This window comes from Enhydra lutris, unplaced genomic scaffold, assembly GCF_002288905.1.
Source record: "Enhydra lutris kenyoni isolate GAN:26980312 unplaced genomic scaffold, ASM228890v2 scaffoldscaffold25, whole genome shotgun sequence".
In the NCBI taxonomy this organism is placed as follows: Eukaryota; Metazoa; Chordata; class Mammalia; order Carnivora; family Mustelidae; genus Enhydra; species Enhydra lutris.
The window spans coordinates 9,382,104-9,398,616 of record NW_019154109.1 but is presented as its reverse complement, the minus strand read 5'-3'; the positions used below and the strand labels follow the sequence as shown (position 1 = coordinate 9,398,616).

At 34.7% G+C, this 16,513-nt stretch overlaps 1 protein-coding gene across 1 annotated transcript in view; it reads left to right on the top strand.

The window, feature by feature from the left end:
• Positions 1-16,513, top strand: part of LOC111150965 (complement factor H-like) — a 76,538-nt gene that overhangs the window by 15,992 nt on the left and 44,033 nt on the right. The window contains exons 2-7 of the mRNA XM_022508653.1: positions 1,814-1,999; positions 2,337-2,442; positions 6,059-6,135; positions 8,090-8,281; positions 9,999-10,169; positions 12,683-12,853. Coding sequence (XP_022364361.1) covers positions 1,814-1,999; positions 2,337-2,442; positions 6,059-6,135; positions 8,090-8,281; positions 9,999-10,169; positions 12,683-12,853 — 903 coding nt within the window. The remainder of the gene's footprint in view (positions 1-1,813; positions 2,000-2,336; positions 2,443-6,058; positions 6,136-8,089; positions 8,282-9,998; positions 10,170-12,682; positions 12,854-16,513) is intronic.

The following is a 16,513-nucleotide window of genomic DNA, read 5'->3' as shown; positions in this document are numbered from 1 at the left end:
ATCCTTATTTTGGATATTTATTTTGTAATTTTAGGATAACACATGATTATTTTTAGAGCACCAATTTTCTTTTACATATCTTTGTCTTTTTACTCCTTTCATCTATTATTTTCCTGTATTTCCTTTAACGTACTTAAAACAGCTATTTTAAAGAAACTTGACACTAATTCCAACATCTGGATCTGAGTGTCTGCTCCTATGAGCCATTTATTTTTGCTTTATTTCTTGATCACATGTTTTTGCTTCTTTATGTGTCTTTTAATTTTTATCCAAAGCTATACATTTTATATAAAATAAATGTAATGATAATGTTTATATTACTTACCGCCCATTGACAAGTGTTTGCTCTTTCTTGATCTAATCAAGAAGTAAACTCAGATGGGTCTGGGTTGCACTTCTATTTTGAGTTAGTCCACTTCGGGTTTCAAAAGTCTCAAGGTAGAGACCTTCTTGGGTTTTTATCAAGTACCTGGTTGGTCTCCTCTTCCATCATCCCAGAACACTCTGAGAGATTCATCCTGCTTTTCTGATGTTTTGATCTCTGCTCTTAAATCTCACCCCAAGTGACTTTGAAACTGTTTTGATGAGGATTCAGTTGTGTATTTGAAATAAGATCCTTTTCTTACCAGGACTTTTTCTATGAGACTATAGGAACTTCCATTCCACTCTTAAGAAACAACTTATATTCCAGCAGAGCACCCTCATTCTGCAGGGTTTCAGAATTTTTCATGTTAGACATGCTTCCAAAAGTTTGTCTCACTTTTATTTTCCTATCACATTCCTCTGTTCAGGCAAAGCCTGGAAAACATGACCAGTTAAGAAATGGCCGAAAACTATATGTTTGCATAAAACGGGCGCTTCCCACTTTGGTTTAGTTCATGTAATCCCTTTTCTCCTCGCAATTTCCGGTTCCTTTCAACACACACACACACACACACACACACACACACACACACACACACATGAGTTTGTTGTTTTTTCCAATTTGCAGTAGGAATGTTGTTCTGTTCCATCCTATTCCATCATCCTTGGAATGTTCCCATTCAAGTTTGTATCATCTTGCCATGCTTTATTTTTCAAGATAGAATTGATCTACCTGCAATGTATATTATACATTTATTTATTTACTTATTTAATAACTAACTTCCCTAGTAGAATGGAAAACCTTGAAAACAGGTACTTTATCTCTTTTAAAATTTATTGTTTTATCTTCAGAACTTAGAATAGTGCCTAGTACGTATTTTCCAAATCAATGAATGAATAGTAGAACACAGTGCAGCAATAAGAATAATGTATACACTATCTCCCCCAAACTCCTTGGCTATGAGGTCAGAGGTAGCAAATGTTTCCCTATGTTCATTTTAAAACTTTCCATTTGTACATAAATTTCAGCTGGCAGATATTGCCAATAATCTCACCTTTGATGACTTTTGTGTGTGTTGGACTTGCATTCCCAAAGGAAGTCACTTTTAGCTTTCTACAGTGGATGTCTCTATTATTCCATAATCTTCATGAAGTGGCATGCACTTGCAGCTTCTCAATTTATTTTTATGTCTAATGTAGTGATAAAATATTAAATAGAAAATTTTGATTAAATATATAGAAAAGGAAAACAATTTCTATGGAAAGCTTTTTTTACAAACTTATATTGTTTCAATTTCTGTAAGGTAAAAATATATATGTTATATATTTTAAGACATAATTTTGGATGGACCTGTAACACCATAGGTATTTTTAAAAGCAAAAGTAACTTAAACATATTGTAAATTTAAATAAGCACTTTAAGCACTTATTTTGTTTTTATTGTTTATAGATTGCAAAGAACCCCCTCCAAGAAAACAAACTGAAGTGTTGTTAGGTGCCTGGACTGCACAAACATATCCAGAGGGCACTCGGGCTACATATAAATGCCCACCTGGATTTAGAACTCTTGGAGCTATTATAATGGAATGCAAGAATGGACAATGGGAGTCTCTTAATCCATTGAGGATATGTCGAGGTAAATAATTCATACATTTGTGATATTTGTAAAAACTTTAGTTATGAAAATCCTGAGTGTTTGATATTGTAGCAGTATTAGCTGAATTATATCACAACTGTCATTTAAATACAAAATCATATACCATCATTATTCTTAATAAGGTGTTGTAATCTTCTAAAATTAAAAAAAAACCATACAGATAAGTTTAATTTTAAAATGATAATTGACATTTTTCACTTTTGCACATCTTCAATTATGTTCACTGATATAATATCAAATGTCATTTTTCTTGAACTCCTACATAAGATTTGTTTCCCCATGTTACATAATAATATCATTATTTTTTTCATTTTAGAAAGGCCCTGTGGACATCCTGGAGATACTCCTTTTGGTTCTTTCCAACTCGAAAGAGGAGAAGAGTTTGTATATGGTGCAAAGGTTGTTTACACATGTAATGAGGGGTATGTAGTCAATATTAAAAGAGGTTTATAATAGAAAAAGTTATAATTTAGGTAGCAAATAAGAATTGTACTAATTAGTATTTTTAAGGTTACTTTATTTTTCTATGAGAGCATTTTTATAAGTACCATATAAGTAGTCTGAAAAATTAAACTATAATGGAAATGATTATATTTGGATACCAAGTTACCTCCTCAACATTGAAAAATTAAAATGAATTATAATTACTCAGGTTGAGTATAGTTATAAGAGGGCTAGAAAATAATATACATATAGATAAGAGTTTATTCCAACAAGTTCTGACTACATTCTATTATGTGCAGAGTATATGGGAGTTCAATATGTCCTGGACAGAGGGAATGATAACAAAATCAGATTACACAGCACCTCCTTTGATAAAAACTTATAAAATGTAGAAGACGCAAATATTTTACACTGATATAATAGTAACTACCATTCTTTAAGTCTCCATGGTCTGCAAATTATTCTTGTCACATGGACCAAAAATGCTACTACATTCATAGTCATCAACTCTCTGTTCTCTAACCACCGACTGGATGTTCATGACTGATCTTAACACTACGATACCTCTTCAGTGTTCTTGATTTCTGTTATTCCTAGGCAGGTCAAAAATTGTTTTGAAGAAAGTTTCATACATGAGAAAAACAATTTCAGTACAATTTTATGATACATAAATATAAATAGGATCAAGAAATTACAAACTGAGGCCTCCTGGGTGGCTTATTCAATTAAGTAAGGGTTTGCCTTCAGTTCAGGTCATGCTCCCAGGTTCCTGGGATTGAGTCCAGTGTGGGGCTCCCTGCTCAGCAGGAAGTCTGCTTCTCCTTCCCTCTCTGCCCCTTCTTTTTGCTCTCTTGATCTCGCTCTCAAATAAATAAATAAATACATTTTTTAAAAGGAAATTACAAATTGATTCTAATTATTTTCATTTATTTCTTGATTTGAGGCAATAAAATATAATATTTTAAAGCTTGGGCTTTGGAGTAAGCTTGCATTCCAAAACTCCACAACTCAGTAACTGTATTATCATTTTAATGACTCTTAACTCCCATTTTCTCAATTCTAGAAATAGAAACACAGCAGGTGCATCATAGTACTGGTGGAAGAAATAAATATGACACACACTGAAGCCCTTTGAAGAGTGCCTAAGATATTGTTACCCAATAAGTCTTAGTTCTTATGAATTAGACCTTGGCCACTACCTGAGGGAGATATTTCCAAGACGTTTTTAGCCCAACTTTCAATTATTACTGCTGGCTTTAATTACACATGACCAAATAGATTTCCAATTGCTCACTCTTCACCTCTGAAATATCCCTCTCAATCCAGGCTAGTCTGGCACCTTTAGGTTCCACATCTGACCTGGCAAAAGGGGTCAAAACTCGGGACACCTGGGTGGCTCAGTCGTTTAAGCCTCTACCTACCCACTTAGGTCATGATCCCAGAGTCCTGGGATCGAGCCCCAAGTGGGACTCCCTGTTCAGCAAGGAGCCAGCTTCCCCCTCTGCCTACCGTAGACCCTGCTTGTGCTCTCACACTCTCTATTTCTCTCTTCCTGTCTCTCTTTCTGGTAAAGAAATAAAATCTTCAAAAAAAAAAAAAAGAAGGGGTCAAAACTCATAGACTCTTTCTACTAGATTCCCTAAATCTCAGTAATAAAAAATATTTATAATTTGATAAAAGAAATTTTCCACATATTAACCTCTGACTCTGACTCTGCTTAATTCATCTTTGCTTTCTTCTGCTTGTGTAAATTATGGGTAAACTCTGCTAGGGACTCTCTAAGAGAACAATCTCCACTGTTCACCTTGGGCCTCCAAAACGGACTAGATATTCATCAGTGAATTAAAAGTTCTTGGACCTTACAAATAAGCAAGCATCATTATTGCATGCTATTTTTAATATTTTTGAGGGATTATTTTACCTCTTTGAAGGACTGTAACTCTTTTGACCCAGCTGTGGAATCAGTGTAGAACGACTTTACTGTGCCTATTGTTCTGCCAGTCAACTGACCCTTTTGTGACCCCTTGTCCTCATCCAGTTTTCTCTTCTGAGTACCAATTTAGCTGAATACTAGCCATTTATCAGGATATTCAACATGGATATCCAGTTTCAGTATCCTAGAGGTGGGTAGTTTTAAGGAAGGATTCTACAAAAAGTTTTTCTGGTATTTTGCCTGGCTGGGATTGCAGAAACATGAGCTGTTACTTTTCCCCAACCACATTTGGACAATCTCTTTTTCTTCCCTCTTTCCCTATATATATGGGCCTTAGGCAGTTTTGTGTAGCATTTTGCAGAATTCCTGAAAGAGCTTTGGGGAAATGGGTCGGTTTCCGGAAATATACATTCCATGTTGGAAGGGGTTACAAGGAGAGGAGACAGAGAAGGAATTTTAATAGCCAATTGTTTTTCCTTTATATAACAGAGTCATAGAGTAAATGTTTGACTTCAAGTTCTGTGACTCTCATTGAATCTATTGAAATGTTTTCTTCCTTTAGAAAGTTAGGAACAAATCAATATCATTCAAATAAAGCTTATTTTTTGAGGGAGAAAGTTTTTCTTTTCTTGTGTAATGGGTGAAACAATCCTTATATGCAGATAAAGGAAATAATTGTCGAGGTATAGTTATCTAGAAGTTTATAAAAATTCTGTTCTCAAAATTATCTCTCTTGGGTTTATCAAAGTGCTGTCCATTATTTTGTTTTTGAGAAAAAGTTTTTACCTCTGGCTGTTCACTGTAATATTAAGAAGGATGCTTTACCTTGATCTAAAGCATCTGGTAATGATTGTACATTTTGCATCTGTCCCAAGGATATCTCATTCAAGTAAAGCATTGTAGATTTTTAAGGATGGGCTTAATGTGTTATCACAGTTAGATAAATTTGACATTAAATAGGTTATATATACAGACTTGTCTCGATGACTTACACTCTGGAAAAAGTTAATTAATTAAAAATAATAAAAATTTTAAAATAAAAAATAAACCACATGCTAAGAAATTTGGGCTAGTGCTATCCTTGATTAGGTTAAAAGTCCAAAATGTTTCACAAATATCATAATTGTGGAGGGTAGGAGTATAGAACAGAACTGGAGGAAGGTAATATATTGCTAGCTCTTGATTACTACCATGTTTCTGGTTTTGGGTTTGGGTTCAAGGAGGTTATAACATTGTTCAGTGTAACTAATTGACTGATTCAGTGAAAAGATAAAAGGATATTGTGCACAAAATCATAATGAGTTTGTGTTATGAACCAAGGATTATGATTATTCCAAGTCCATGTGCCTGAGGACTTGAGGGCCTTTCTTAAGTGAAAAAAGAAGCTTAAGAAAGAAAGAAAAGAAATTTAAGAAAGAGAGAAAGAAATTTAAGAAAAAGAAAGAGAAAAGAAAGAAAGAAAAGGAAAAGAAAGAAGAGGGGAGGGAGAGAGGGAAGATGGAAGGGAGGAAGGAAGGAAGGAAAAAGGAAGGAAGGAAGGAATGAAGGAAATGCGTATGCTGTTAATTTTCTCTGAAATGGAGTTTCTGGACATTCAGAATGGAATCAAAATTGCATATAAATACACATTAGCTCACCACTCTGTTATTTTTTATTTTCAGGTATCAGTTGCTAGGTAGGATTAATTTCCGTGAGTGTGAACCAGATGGATGGTCCAATGATATTCCTCTTTGTGAAGGTATACGTAAAATTGATTTATCAATATATTCAAACATCAAAGATTTTTTGAGATGTCTTACATTAAAATATCCTTATAATTTGTAATTAAATATTTTTACTTAAAGTATTTTTGTTGCTTCTAATATAGTACAGAATGAATACCTAGGCATTATTTTGTGTTTCATTAACCAAATATAAATACAGACTCATCGGATCTAATAGTCTAAGTATTTGAGATTAGGGAATCTAAAACCTATTTTCTTTTCCTTTTGGATTCTAACCACTAGAAAAAAAACACAAGTATCAGAATTTCAGCTTTATTAATGAAGATTTTCTCACCCAATAACCACACAAATGCAAGGATCTCGGGTAACAGCTGAAGTGAAGAACATGATTTAGACATTTCTCCCCTCTTGTGTGACAAGGAAGATTTTCCTGTGGTCTTAGTCTTATTGAAAAGAGACGAGAAGTGAGGGAGAGCTCTGCTTTTTCTTAGTGACTCGTAAATCAAAGAATGAGAATGAGAAAATGTAAATCTTATTTCCAAATTTTGAGCTAGTAATCCCACTCTCTAGTCATCATGGAAATAAGAGAAATGAGTCAGAATAGTCTTTCTTAGTTCCATGCTGAGGAATAAGTCAAGAGGGAAAGGGAAGGAGGAGTAACAGAGGAAAGGATATAGGAAGGAAGGGAGAGGTGGAGAGGGAGAGGGGGAGGAGGAGAACCATGAGGAGGAGGGGAGAGGAGGAGGGCAGGGAGGAGGAAGAAGAAATGGGATCACTCAAAAATCCTGTTACCTAAAGAAGAGAATGAAAGATCTTTCATCTATGGAAATGTGGAATGAAGATCTAAATGCTTTAAGAAATTTCTAAGCTGCTGAGGTCGAAGAGGTTGCTGCCTGTGTTCTCCTCAATTGCCATTTGCAACGACGTGGATGGAACTAGAGGGTATCATGCTTAGTGAAATAAGTCAATCGGAGAAAGACAACTATCATATGATCTCCCTGATATGAGGGAGAGGAGATGCAACTTGGTGGGTTAAGGGGGTAGAAGAGTAAATGAAACAAGATGGGATTGGGAGGGAGACAAACCATAAGTGACTCTTAATCTCACAAAACAACCTGAGGGTTGATGGGGGGAGGGGGGTTGGGAGGGGGGGTGGGGTTATGGACATTGGGGAGGGTATGTGCTATGGTGAGTGCTGTGAAGTGTGTAAACCTAGCGATTCACAGACCTGTACCCCTGGGGATAAAAATATATGTTTATAAAAAATAAAATTTAAAAAAAAAAAAGAAATTTCTAAGCTGTAATCACCTGAGGTGTTTATTTAAAGTTGAAAATTTTGGTTACTAAAAACGTACTAAACCAGCATCTCTTGGGTAATAGGGCAGGGGGACAGGGAGATAACCATAGAATTTCCATTTTAATTCTACCCTGGATGATCCCACTATAAAATCAAGTTAAAATGGCATAACCTAAGAGATATTGGAAAATATTAAGTAAAATCAAAAGGATTACTCAAATTACTTTGAGCACTGACATGGAAAAGGAAGGAAAATTAAGTACTATCTGTCTATTGAAATAAATAGAATCAGAAAGTTTGCTTCTATATCTTTTAGGAATACAGCATTATATTATTCTGGAGTTTAGGTGAAAATTTTTGTTTATCCCAAGCTTTATATTTTTCAATTATTTAAGAAACACTTGTTTGTTAACTATAACAATGTAAACTGTCATTCAAAGAAGTAATTTTCTTTGTCCACTCTCACAGAAAAGAATGAGAGAAGCTTATTGTTTTTTTTTAACTTACTAGCCTTTATATCCAACAGTTTTATCAAATGCTTCTTTAAAAGAATTAAGTAATTTCCCCAATCTTACTTTGCTGATGATTTTATCCATCTATGTGAATATATACATACATTTCATAGTAAAGTTGTTAAATTCTATTGGGAAAAATTTTATTTATTTTTTCAGTTGTTAAGTGTTTACCAGTGACAGAACCAGAGAATGGGAGACTTACCAGTACTGCGTTGGAACAAGACCAAGACTATACTTTTGGACAAGTAGTACATTTTCACTGTAACGCAGGCTACAAGCTTGATGGGCCTGCAGAAATTCATTGCTCAGCAAATGGTGTTTGGAGTGGAGAAACACCAAAATGTGTAGGTAAGATACATTTACTGTTCATGGGATTGATTTTAGTTTTTCTCATGAAAATATGCATTCTCATATATTGTGCATCCTTAAGAATATGAATAACACTAATACCTAATACTTATTGAGGACTTACTATTTGCCAGTAATTGATCCAGGTTCTTTACATATATCATTCCATGTTACTTTCAAAATGTCTGTGATTTATGCACTATACTCTGTTTTATAATCAAGGAAACTGTGGTGCAAAAAAGTTAAATCCCATGACCAAGGTTATCATGGCATAAATGGCAGAGTTAAGAGTCAAACCTTGATCATCTGAAACCAAAGTCTGTGGTCTTAACCATAATTAAATTATGATTGGTTTTCATGCTCAAATAGAAGAGTGGTCTGCACAAGTATGGGAGGGCAATTTTTAATATTAATTAATAATATTAATAAAATTTAATAAGGTCCTACTGGTCAGCAATTTTTTATATTGGTCTATAGAATAGACTTTCTTTTCATTTGAAAAGTGAAAATATCATTATTTATTTCCACTGAGGAATCGCAATGACCTTCTGTGCTTGAATAATACTTCTAGAAAAGGGTCCTGGTTTATATATACACTGCAGGTTTAGATAAGTATGTGGAACTGAATTGCATCCACTAAATAAATTTTTGCCTTTAAAAAAAGTTCTATAGTAAACTGTAAGTCAAGATTTCTTTAGTTATGATACTGCTAACCGGTATATCATGACCAGTTTGATGACTGGGCTTTTGTAATGAAACATTATGATCAATTTATTTAAAAGTGCCATACTTCATTTTACCAGTACTTGTGCAAAAGAAATTTCTGCCGTATCTATTTTTAACATTATCTAAAATCTCTTGATTATTTTCACTGTCTTAGTCTAGCTATCCAACAGTGAGATGCAGAGAAAAGCATCCTCTTCTTCAAAACTCTTTCTAACAAAACCAGTTCCTCAAATCAGTGATGGTAAACCTATTTATATTCAGCACAGCAAATACTATATGTTCTAGAGGTTCGCAGACAGGGTTTCCTTCTTAAAACTTAACTTCTGTGGTTAGTGAAACTTCCCTGGAATAACTGAGGTATATTATTCAAATGAAGTTGAGGAAGGGGAAAGCATACCAGTCATGGGAACACACAGAGAGGAAAGTACAAATACAAGGACCCTTTTGTGACTATGAGTCTCCCCTGTTCTCATGTGCTTGGGGAACATGTAGGATGCAAGTAGGGGTAAGTCAGTAATGGAACTGAAGATAGGCCAGTAGAAGGTTCTAAAGTGCTCCATGTCATGCTGAAAAGTTTGGCTTTTACTCAGACTGAATTGGGAATCAATGGAGGATTTTAAATGGAGCAATGAAGGGACAAGAAAAAGGCCATTAAGTTACAAACAGGAAAACAGATTAGAAAGATGGGAAAATTGGATTTGGGAAATTAGTTACTGTTGCTATAATCCCAGGGGGAAATGTTTGAGAGAAGATGGGGTCAAAGATGATGCCAGTTTTTGTTTTTTGTTTTTTGGGGTTTTTTTAGACAGAAAATTTGAATGGATAGTGATGCCGCAAAAAACAAGTCAGTTACTTTTCAATGATGTTAGAAATTTTGATTGGTTGCCTGATTTGCCTAATGGAAACAGAATTCGTTCTAAATATAACTATGTCTTTGACAAGATCATTTAATATACAACAAACATTTTGGAACTTAATCCCTTCCATTTAGAAATTTCCTGCCAAAAGCCACAAATTGCAAATGGACAGTCTTCTTCTCCGAAGCAAGTTTACAAGGAAAATGAACGACTTCAATATAAATGTAACAGTGGTTATGAATACAGTGATAGAGGAGATGCTGTATGTACTAAATCTGGGTGGACTCCAAGTCCTTCATGTAAAGGTGATGTTATATTTTTTCTATACATTTTGCCGTATAGTTTGTAAGTTGTCTTCATGCATATACTCCTTGTAGTTAAGCAGTTTATTTTTTTTCTCACAGTGGAGTATTAATGTTTATAGAAATCAATGATTATAAAGACAATATACTTAACATTTTGTGTGCAGTGCCCATTCTGAGATCAATTAGTATAATTCTCTCATTCTCAAGACAGAGATAAAAGGATGAGAGACATTCAATAGCTCATTAAGTAGTTGGTCTGTGGTCAAAAAGCAAGTCTAGATCAGAGCCAGTGTTGTAATGGGCTTCCTAATTCCCAGCTATATACACCTCCCAGATTGTTCTTGTAAACCCCATAATTTTGCTTTAAAAAGTAAATTTTATTAATACCAGATGAGGAAACCCTCCATTGACAAAATGGCATTAAGTGGAAGTAACTGGAGATTTCATTAACCATAGACCTAATATGAATCAACAGTGATGATGATATTGGGGGGAAAAAACAAAAACAAAAACTCTTTTAGGCTTCAGAATGGAAGGATGTTGTACAGAGCTAGGATCCTTCTCAACTGTGTTTAGTGCCCACCAAAAGTTATGTCTGGAATATTGTGTTCTGCTTAGCTTACCTCATTTTAAAAGAGGTGGTTTCAAAACCAAGACCTAAAAGAGAGAATGTAGATAGTTGAGTTTAAGAAATCATATGAAAAGAGCAAGAAGATACAGCTTAGCATGGTAACAACTGTGTTGAGATATTTGCACACATTTATGGAAAAGAGTGAATCAACTTATGTTGAGAGCTGCAGCAATGAGTGAAACAAGTAACATAAAATCAGAGGTCGAGTGCCTTTCTAAAAGGGTGAGTTTTACATATATTTTCATACTGTGGGCCAGGGTGGGTGGGGAGATGGTAAGAAGAGTTGAACTCTTAAGAGCCCTCGGAACTTTTTAATCATATGATTCATAATTACATGTACACCTTGTTCAATGATCCTCTTCTGCAAAAACTAGAGCTAGCTTCTGAGTTGATTTTATTCTTTAAAGAAATTTTTGGTTGGCTTTTTCTAATTTTAAGTAGGTTCTACACCCAATATGGGGCTTGAACTCACAACCCTGAGATCAAGTATCACATGCTCTGCTGACTGAACCAGCCAGGAACCCCCTCCCCCACAAGGGGAAAAAAATGGTTGAGTTCACAAACAGCTCCTTGGAAAATATACCCTCCTACAATTGAGCGACCTCCATTTTCAGGCATTATTAAGAAAATATTTTATGAAGAGGTTAATGAACACAGAACAATAATCACTCACATTAGATCCATGTTCAGCTGTTGGTGTGTGGGGTCCAGCTGTTTGTCTTCATGGCATTCATGGTTCCTACACAAAGAAAATGGGTGCACAAGTCCTCTGGCATTAACTTCTGTCACGTGTTTTACTTCCAGAGCCCCACCAAAATATTAGATACTTAAGTTATCTATCCAGTCATCAAAATATAATTTATAAACCACTTACTTTGGATGAGTCCCCTTGTCCTGTATAAATATTAGAATAAATCATCATTCCAAGTTCAATGAACATTAGACTAAATCATCATTCCAGGTTTCAATGAAGTTACCTACTTTAAAGTAAGACCTCAGAATCTGAATCCAACTTTATTTTGACATAAGTTAATTTCCTATTTATGCTCACTTCCAATGTAGGTCTGAAGGGATTCTGTTCATTATATTCACTGTACGAACCAAGGGATAGAGACATCATCTTTCCATGGCTTTCCCTAATCACTGCAGCTATGGAGAAGAGAATATTAAAAAAAAATAAAAATCACAGAATGGCTTTTTAAACTTCCTCCCTGAAGGAAAACATGATACTTTACACTTATTTCATTGTCCTATGCAAATCATAGGGCCATGTCTATTTCAAATGGGTAGGGATATGCAGTCCTACTGTGTCTGGAAAGGAGAGTCCTGGAATATTTTTTAAGAGTCTGAATGAGAGCCACAGATGTCAAGGCAGTTGAAGAACAGTTGGAAAGAATAGTCGAAGTGATATGTCATGAATTTATTGCCACATATGAAATATCATGATGTATGTGATGACTTGGAGAAAGAGGTTTCAAGAGTCTGCATGGCTCAGTTGGTTAAGCATCTCCTTTGGCTCAGGTCATGATCCTGGAGTCCCAGGATGGAGTCCTAAGTCAAGCTCCCCATGCAGCAGGGATTCTGCTATTCCCTCTGACCCTCCCCTCTCTCGTGCTTTCTCTCTCTTACTCTGTCATTCTCAAATAAATAAAATCATAAAAGAGAGAGAGAGAGAAAAGTCCAAGGGGCACAGATATATCAGATGAGAGATATAGTGGTGGGACATGAGTGATTATGGTGGGAAGAATATGAGACTATTTTAATCCCTTTTGTGCTGTGACATGGACAAAAAAAATATCCAGCTTCCTTTATTTTTATGTATGTGATTATTTTAATGGGTGGTGATTTCAACATTATCCACATGTCCTTATTTCTTTTTCAGAAGTAGTATGTGGTCCTCCTTATATTCCAAATGGTGACTACACACCAAAAGCCATCCAATACAGACCTGGAAATGAAATCACATATTACTGTAAAAAGAACTTTTATCCAACTGGTAGAAATAAAGCAAGATGTTCTGATAAACGCTGGGAACCTCCTCCAAAATGTTCTTGTAAGTTCCATTCATACCTTGACCTGCTTTTTAATTCTGAAATTACTGTCTCTTAAACAACAACAAAAATGGGGACACAATAAATCCAAATATTTGCCTTACCCTGTATGTAAAGCAGAGGCTTCAGAGATATTCTTTTCTCTTCAAAGTAAGCAATTCTAAGCAGGATCAAAAACATGGTTTTGAATATTAAAAATTCTTTACTTTTTGCTATTTAATGTTAAATATGCATGTGTATGAACATAAATTTCTCTAAAGTAATTTTAATATCTGAACTAAAACATTTGGTAAGACTAGAATGTATTATTTATTTCGGTGTAACAAATTCCCCTCAAAATACATTGTCTTCAAACAACAAACTTTTATCATTTCCAAGTTTCTATGCGTCAGGAATTTGGGAGTGGCTTAGATAGCTACTTCTGAGCCAGACACTTCTTGTGTTGTAGTCAGAATATTGACCCCGACTACAGTCACCTGATGGCTTGGCTGGGCTAGAGGATCTGCCTTCAAGATGGCTTACTCATCAGGTTTTTGGCAGGAAGCCTCAATACCTTACCACGTGGTCATCCCCATAGTCTACTTGAACAACAGCTAACTTTCTCCAGAGCTCATGGTCTGAGAGATGGAACCCTCATACCTTTTATGAACATTGTCCCTTTAACCATATCTGGTCTCTAGAAGGGAGTGTCTAAGTCTACCATACTCAAGGGGAAGAGAATTAGACTCAACATTTTGGAGGGAGGAGAAGACACTGTGGAATTTTCTAAAGCCATCCCATGTAACAAAATGACATTCAATTCAACAAGGTACTGTATTTTATTTCTGGAGATGTTCCCTCTGCCATTTTCTTTACATATCCACAGTTGGTTGTAAAGGTATACGATACTTAAACTGGACAATACATGAATAAAAAGTGTCATGATACAAATAATAGGTCAGCGGTCTCAGTATTAATTTTAGGCATAAGTCCTGAATGAATTTTCAAATCAAAAACACTTAAAGAAGATCCCATCATCACTATGAAACAGACTTTAATGTGTAAAACAATTATAATGAAAATATTGATTGATAGATTGAAATATACTTGACATATAATTTTATCTTAGTTTTAAGTATGCAATATGATCTGATATTTGTATATACTGTGAAATAATTACAAACAGATTTCTAGTTATATCCATCACCATCATAGTTACAAATATTTTTTTTCCTTTTGAGAAAACTTTTAAGATCTACTCTCTTAAAAACTTTCAAATATACAATGCAGTATTAACAACTAGAGTCACCATGCTGCACATTACATCCCCATAATTTAATTATTTTATTCCGGGAAGATTGACATTTTTATTCCCCTTGCGCATTTCTGCCACCCCCCCGTGCCTTGCCTTTAGCAACCACCATCCTATTCTCTTTATCTAAAAATTTGGTATATTCAGATTCCAAATATAGCTCATATGGTATTTTTCTTTGTCCTCTTTATTTCACTCAGCATAATGCCCTCAAAGTCCACTTATGTCATCACAAATGGCAATATTTCCTTCTTCTTTTGGCTGAATAGTTTATGTGTGTGTGTGTTACATTTTCCTTATGCACTCATCCAGCAATGGACACTTAAGATTGCTTCCATATCTTGGCTCTTATAAATAATGTAGCAGAGAACATGGGGTACATATATCTTTTTGAGTTAGTGTTTTCCTTTCTTTCAGATAAATACTCAGAAGTAGAATTGCTGGATTATATGGTAGTTCTATTAATTACTTGAGAAATCATACTGTTCCCATATTGGCTGCACCAATCTATATTCCCACTAACAGTGCAGAAAAGTTCCCCTTCTCTACATCCTCACCAACACTTCTTATTTTTTTCTGTTTGTTGACAGCCATTTTAACAAGTGTGAATTAATATCTTATTGTGATTTTGTTGTTGTTGTTATTGACTTGTATGAGCTTTTAAAGTATTTACCCCTTATCAGATAAATGATTTGCAAACATTTTCTCCTATTCAATAGGTTGCCCATTCAGTTTGTTGATGGTTTCCTTTGTTATGCAGAAGTTTTTAGTTTAATGCAGTCCCACTTGTTAGCTTTGCCTGTGTTGCCTTTGCTTTTGGTGTCAAATCTAAAAAATAATTGCCAAGACAAATGTCAAAGAGCTTATCCCCTATCTTTTCATCTAGGAGTTGTATGGTTCCAGGTCTTACATTCAGCTCTTTAATCCATTCTGTGTTAGTTTTGGTATGTGGTGTAGATGGTGGTCTAGATTCATTCTTCTGCATGTGGCTGTCCAGTATTCTCAACACCATTTATTGAAGAGACTGTCCTCTCCCCACTGTATTTTCTTAGCTTCTTTGTCATAAACTATCTGACCTTATCTGCATGAGTTTATTTCTAGGCTCTCTATTCTGTTCTGTTGAGCTATTTGTTTGCTATTATGCCAATACCATACTTGGTAACTTTGTAATATAGTTTGAAACCAAGAAGTATGATGCCTCCAGCTTTGTTCTTCTTTCTCAAGATTCCTTTGATTCTTTGGATTCTTTTGTGGTTCCAAACAAATTTTAGGGTTGGTTGTTCTATTTCTGTGAAAAACGTCATTGGAATTTTGATAGGAATTGCATTGAATCTATAGATTGCTTTGAGTGGTATGGACATTATAATAATATTAACCCTTCCAAACCATGAACATGGACTATGTTTCATTTATTTGTGTCTTTGATTTATTTCATCATTGTCTTCTGGTTTCAGGGTACAGATCTTTCACCTCCTTGGATACATTTATTCCTAGATATTTTATCCTTTTGATGCTATTTTAAATGGGATTGTTTTAGTAATTTCTATCTCTGATAGCTTATCATTAGTGTATAGAAACACACCACATTTTTGTACATTGATCTTGTATCCTGCAATTTCATTGAGTTAATTTATTAATTCAAACAAGTTTTGGTGGTGTTTTTAGGGGTTTTCGTGTATAATATCACATCATCTGAAAATAGTGAAAGTTTTACATCTTCTTTCCTAAGTGGATGCCTTTTATTTCTTTTTCTTGCCTAATTACTCTAGCTAGACTTCTAACACTATGTTCAAAAAAAAGTTGTGAGAGTGAGCATTCGTATCTTGCTCCTGATCTTAGAGGAAAAGCTTTTGCTATTGAATATAAGGTTGGTGTGAGCTGGTCATATATAGGTTTTATACACTGAGAGGTATGTTCCCTCTACACCATGTACACTTTGTTAAGAGTTTCATCATAAAAGTTATTGAATTTTATCAAATGCTTTTTGTGCAGCTATTGAGATGATCATAGGATTTTTATCCTTCATTTTGTTAATGTGGTGTATCACATTGATTTGTGGATATTGAACCATCCTTGTACCCCTGAAATGATTCCTACTTGATCCAAGTGTATTACCCATTTAATGTATTGTTGAATTCAGTTTGCTAATACTTTGTTGAAGATTTTTACACCTAATTTTTTCAGGTATTGGCCTGTAATTTTCTTTTCTTCTGGTGTCTTTCTCTGGTTTTGGTGTCAGGGTAATGCTGGCCTCATAATATGACTTTAGAAGTGTTCCCTAGTTTTCTATATTTCTGAAGAGTTAGAAAAGGATTGGCATTAATTTTTTTTAAATGTTGGTAGAATTCACCGGTGAAGCCATCTGCTCTTA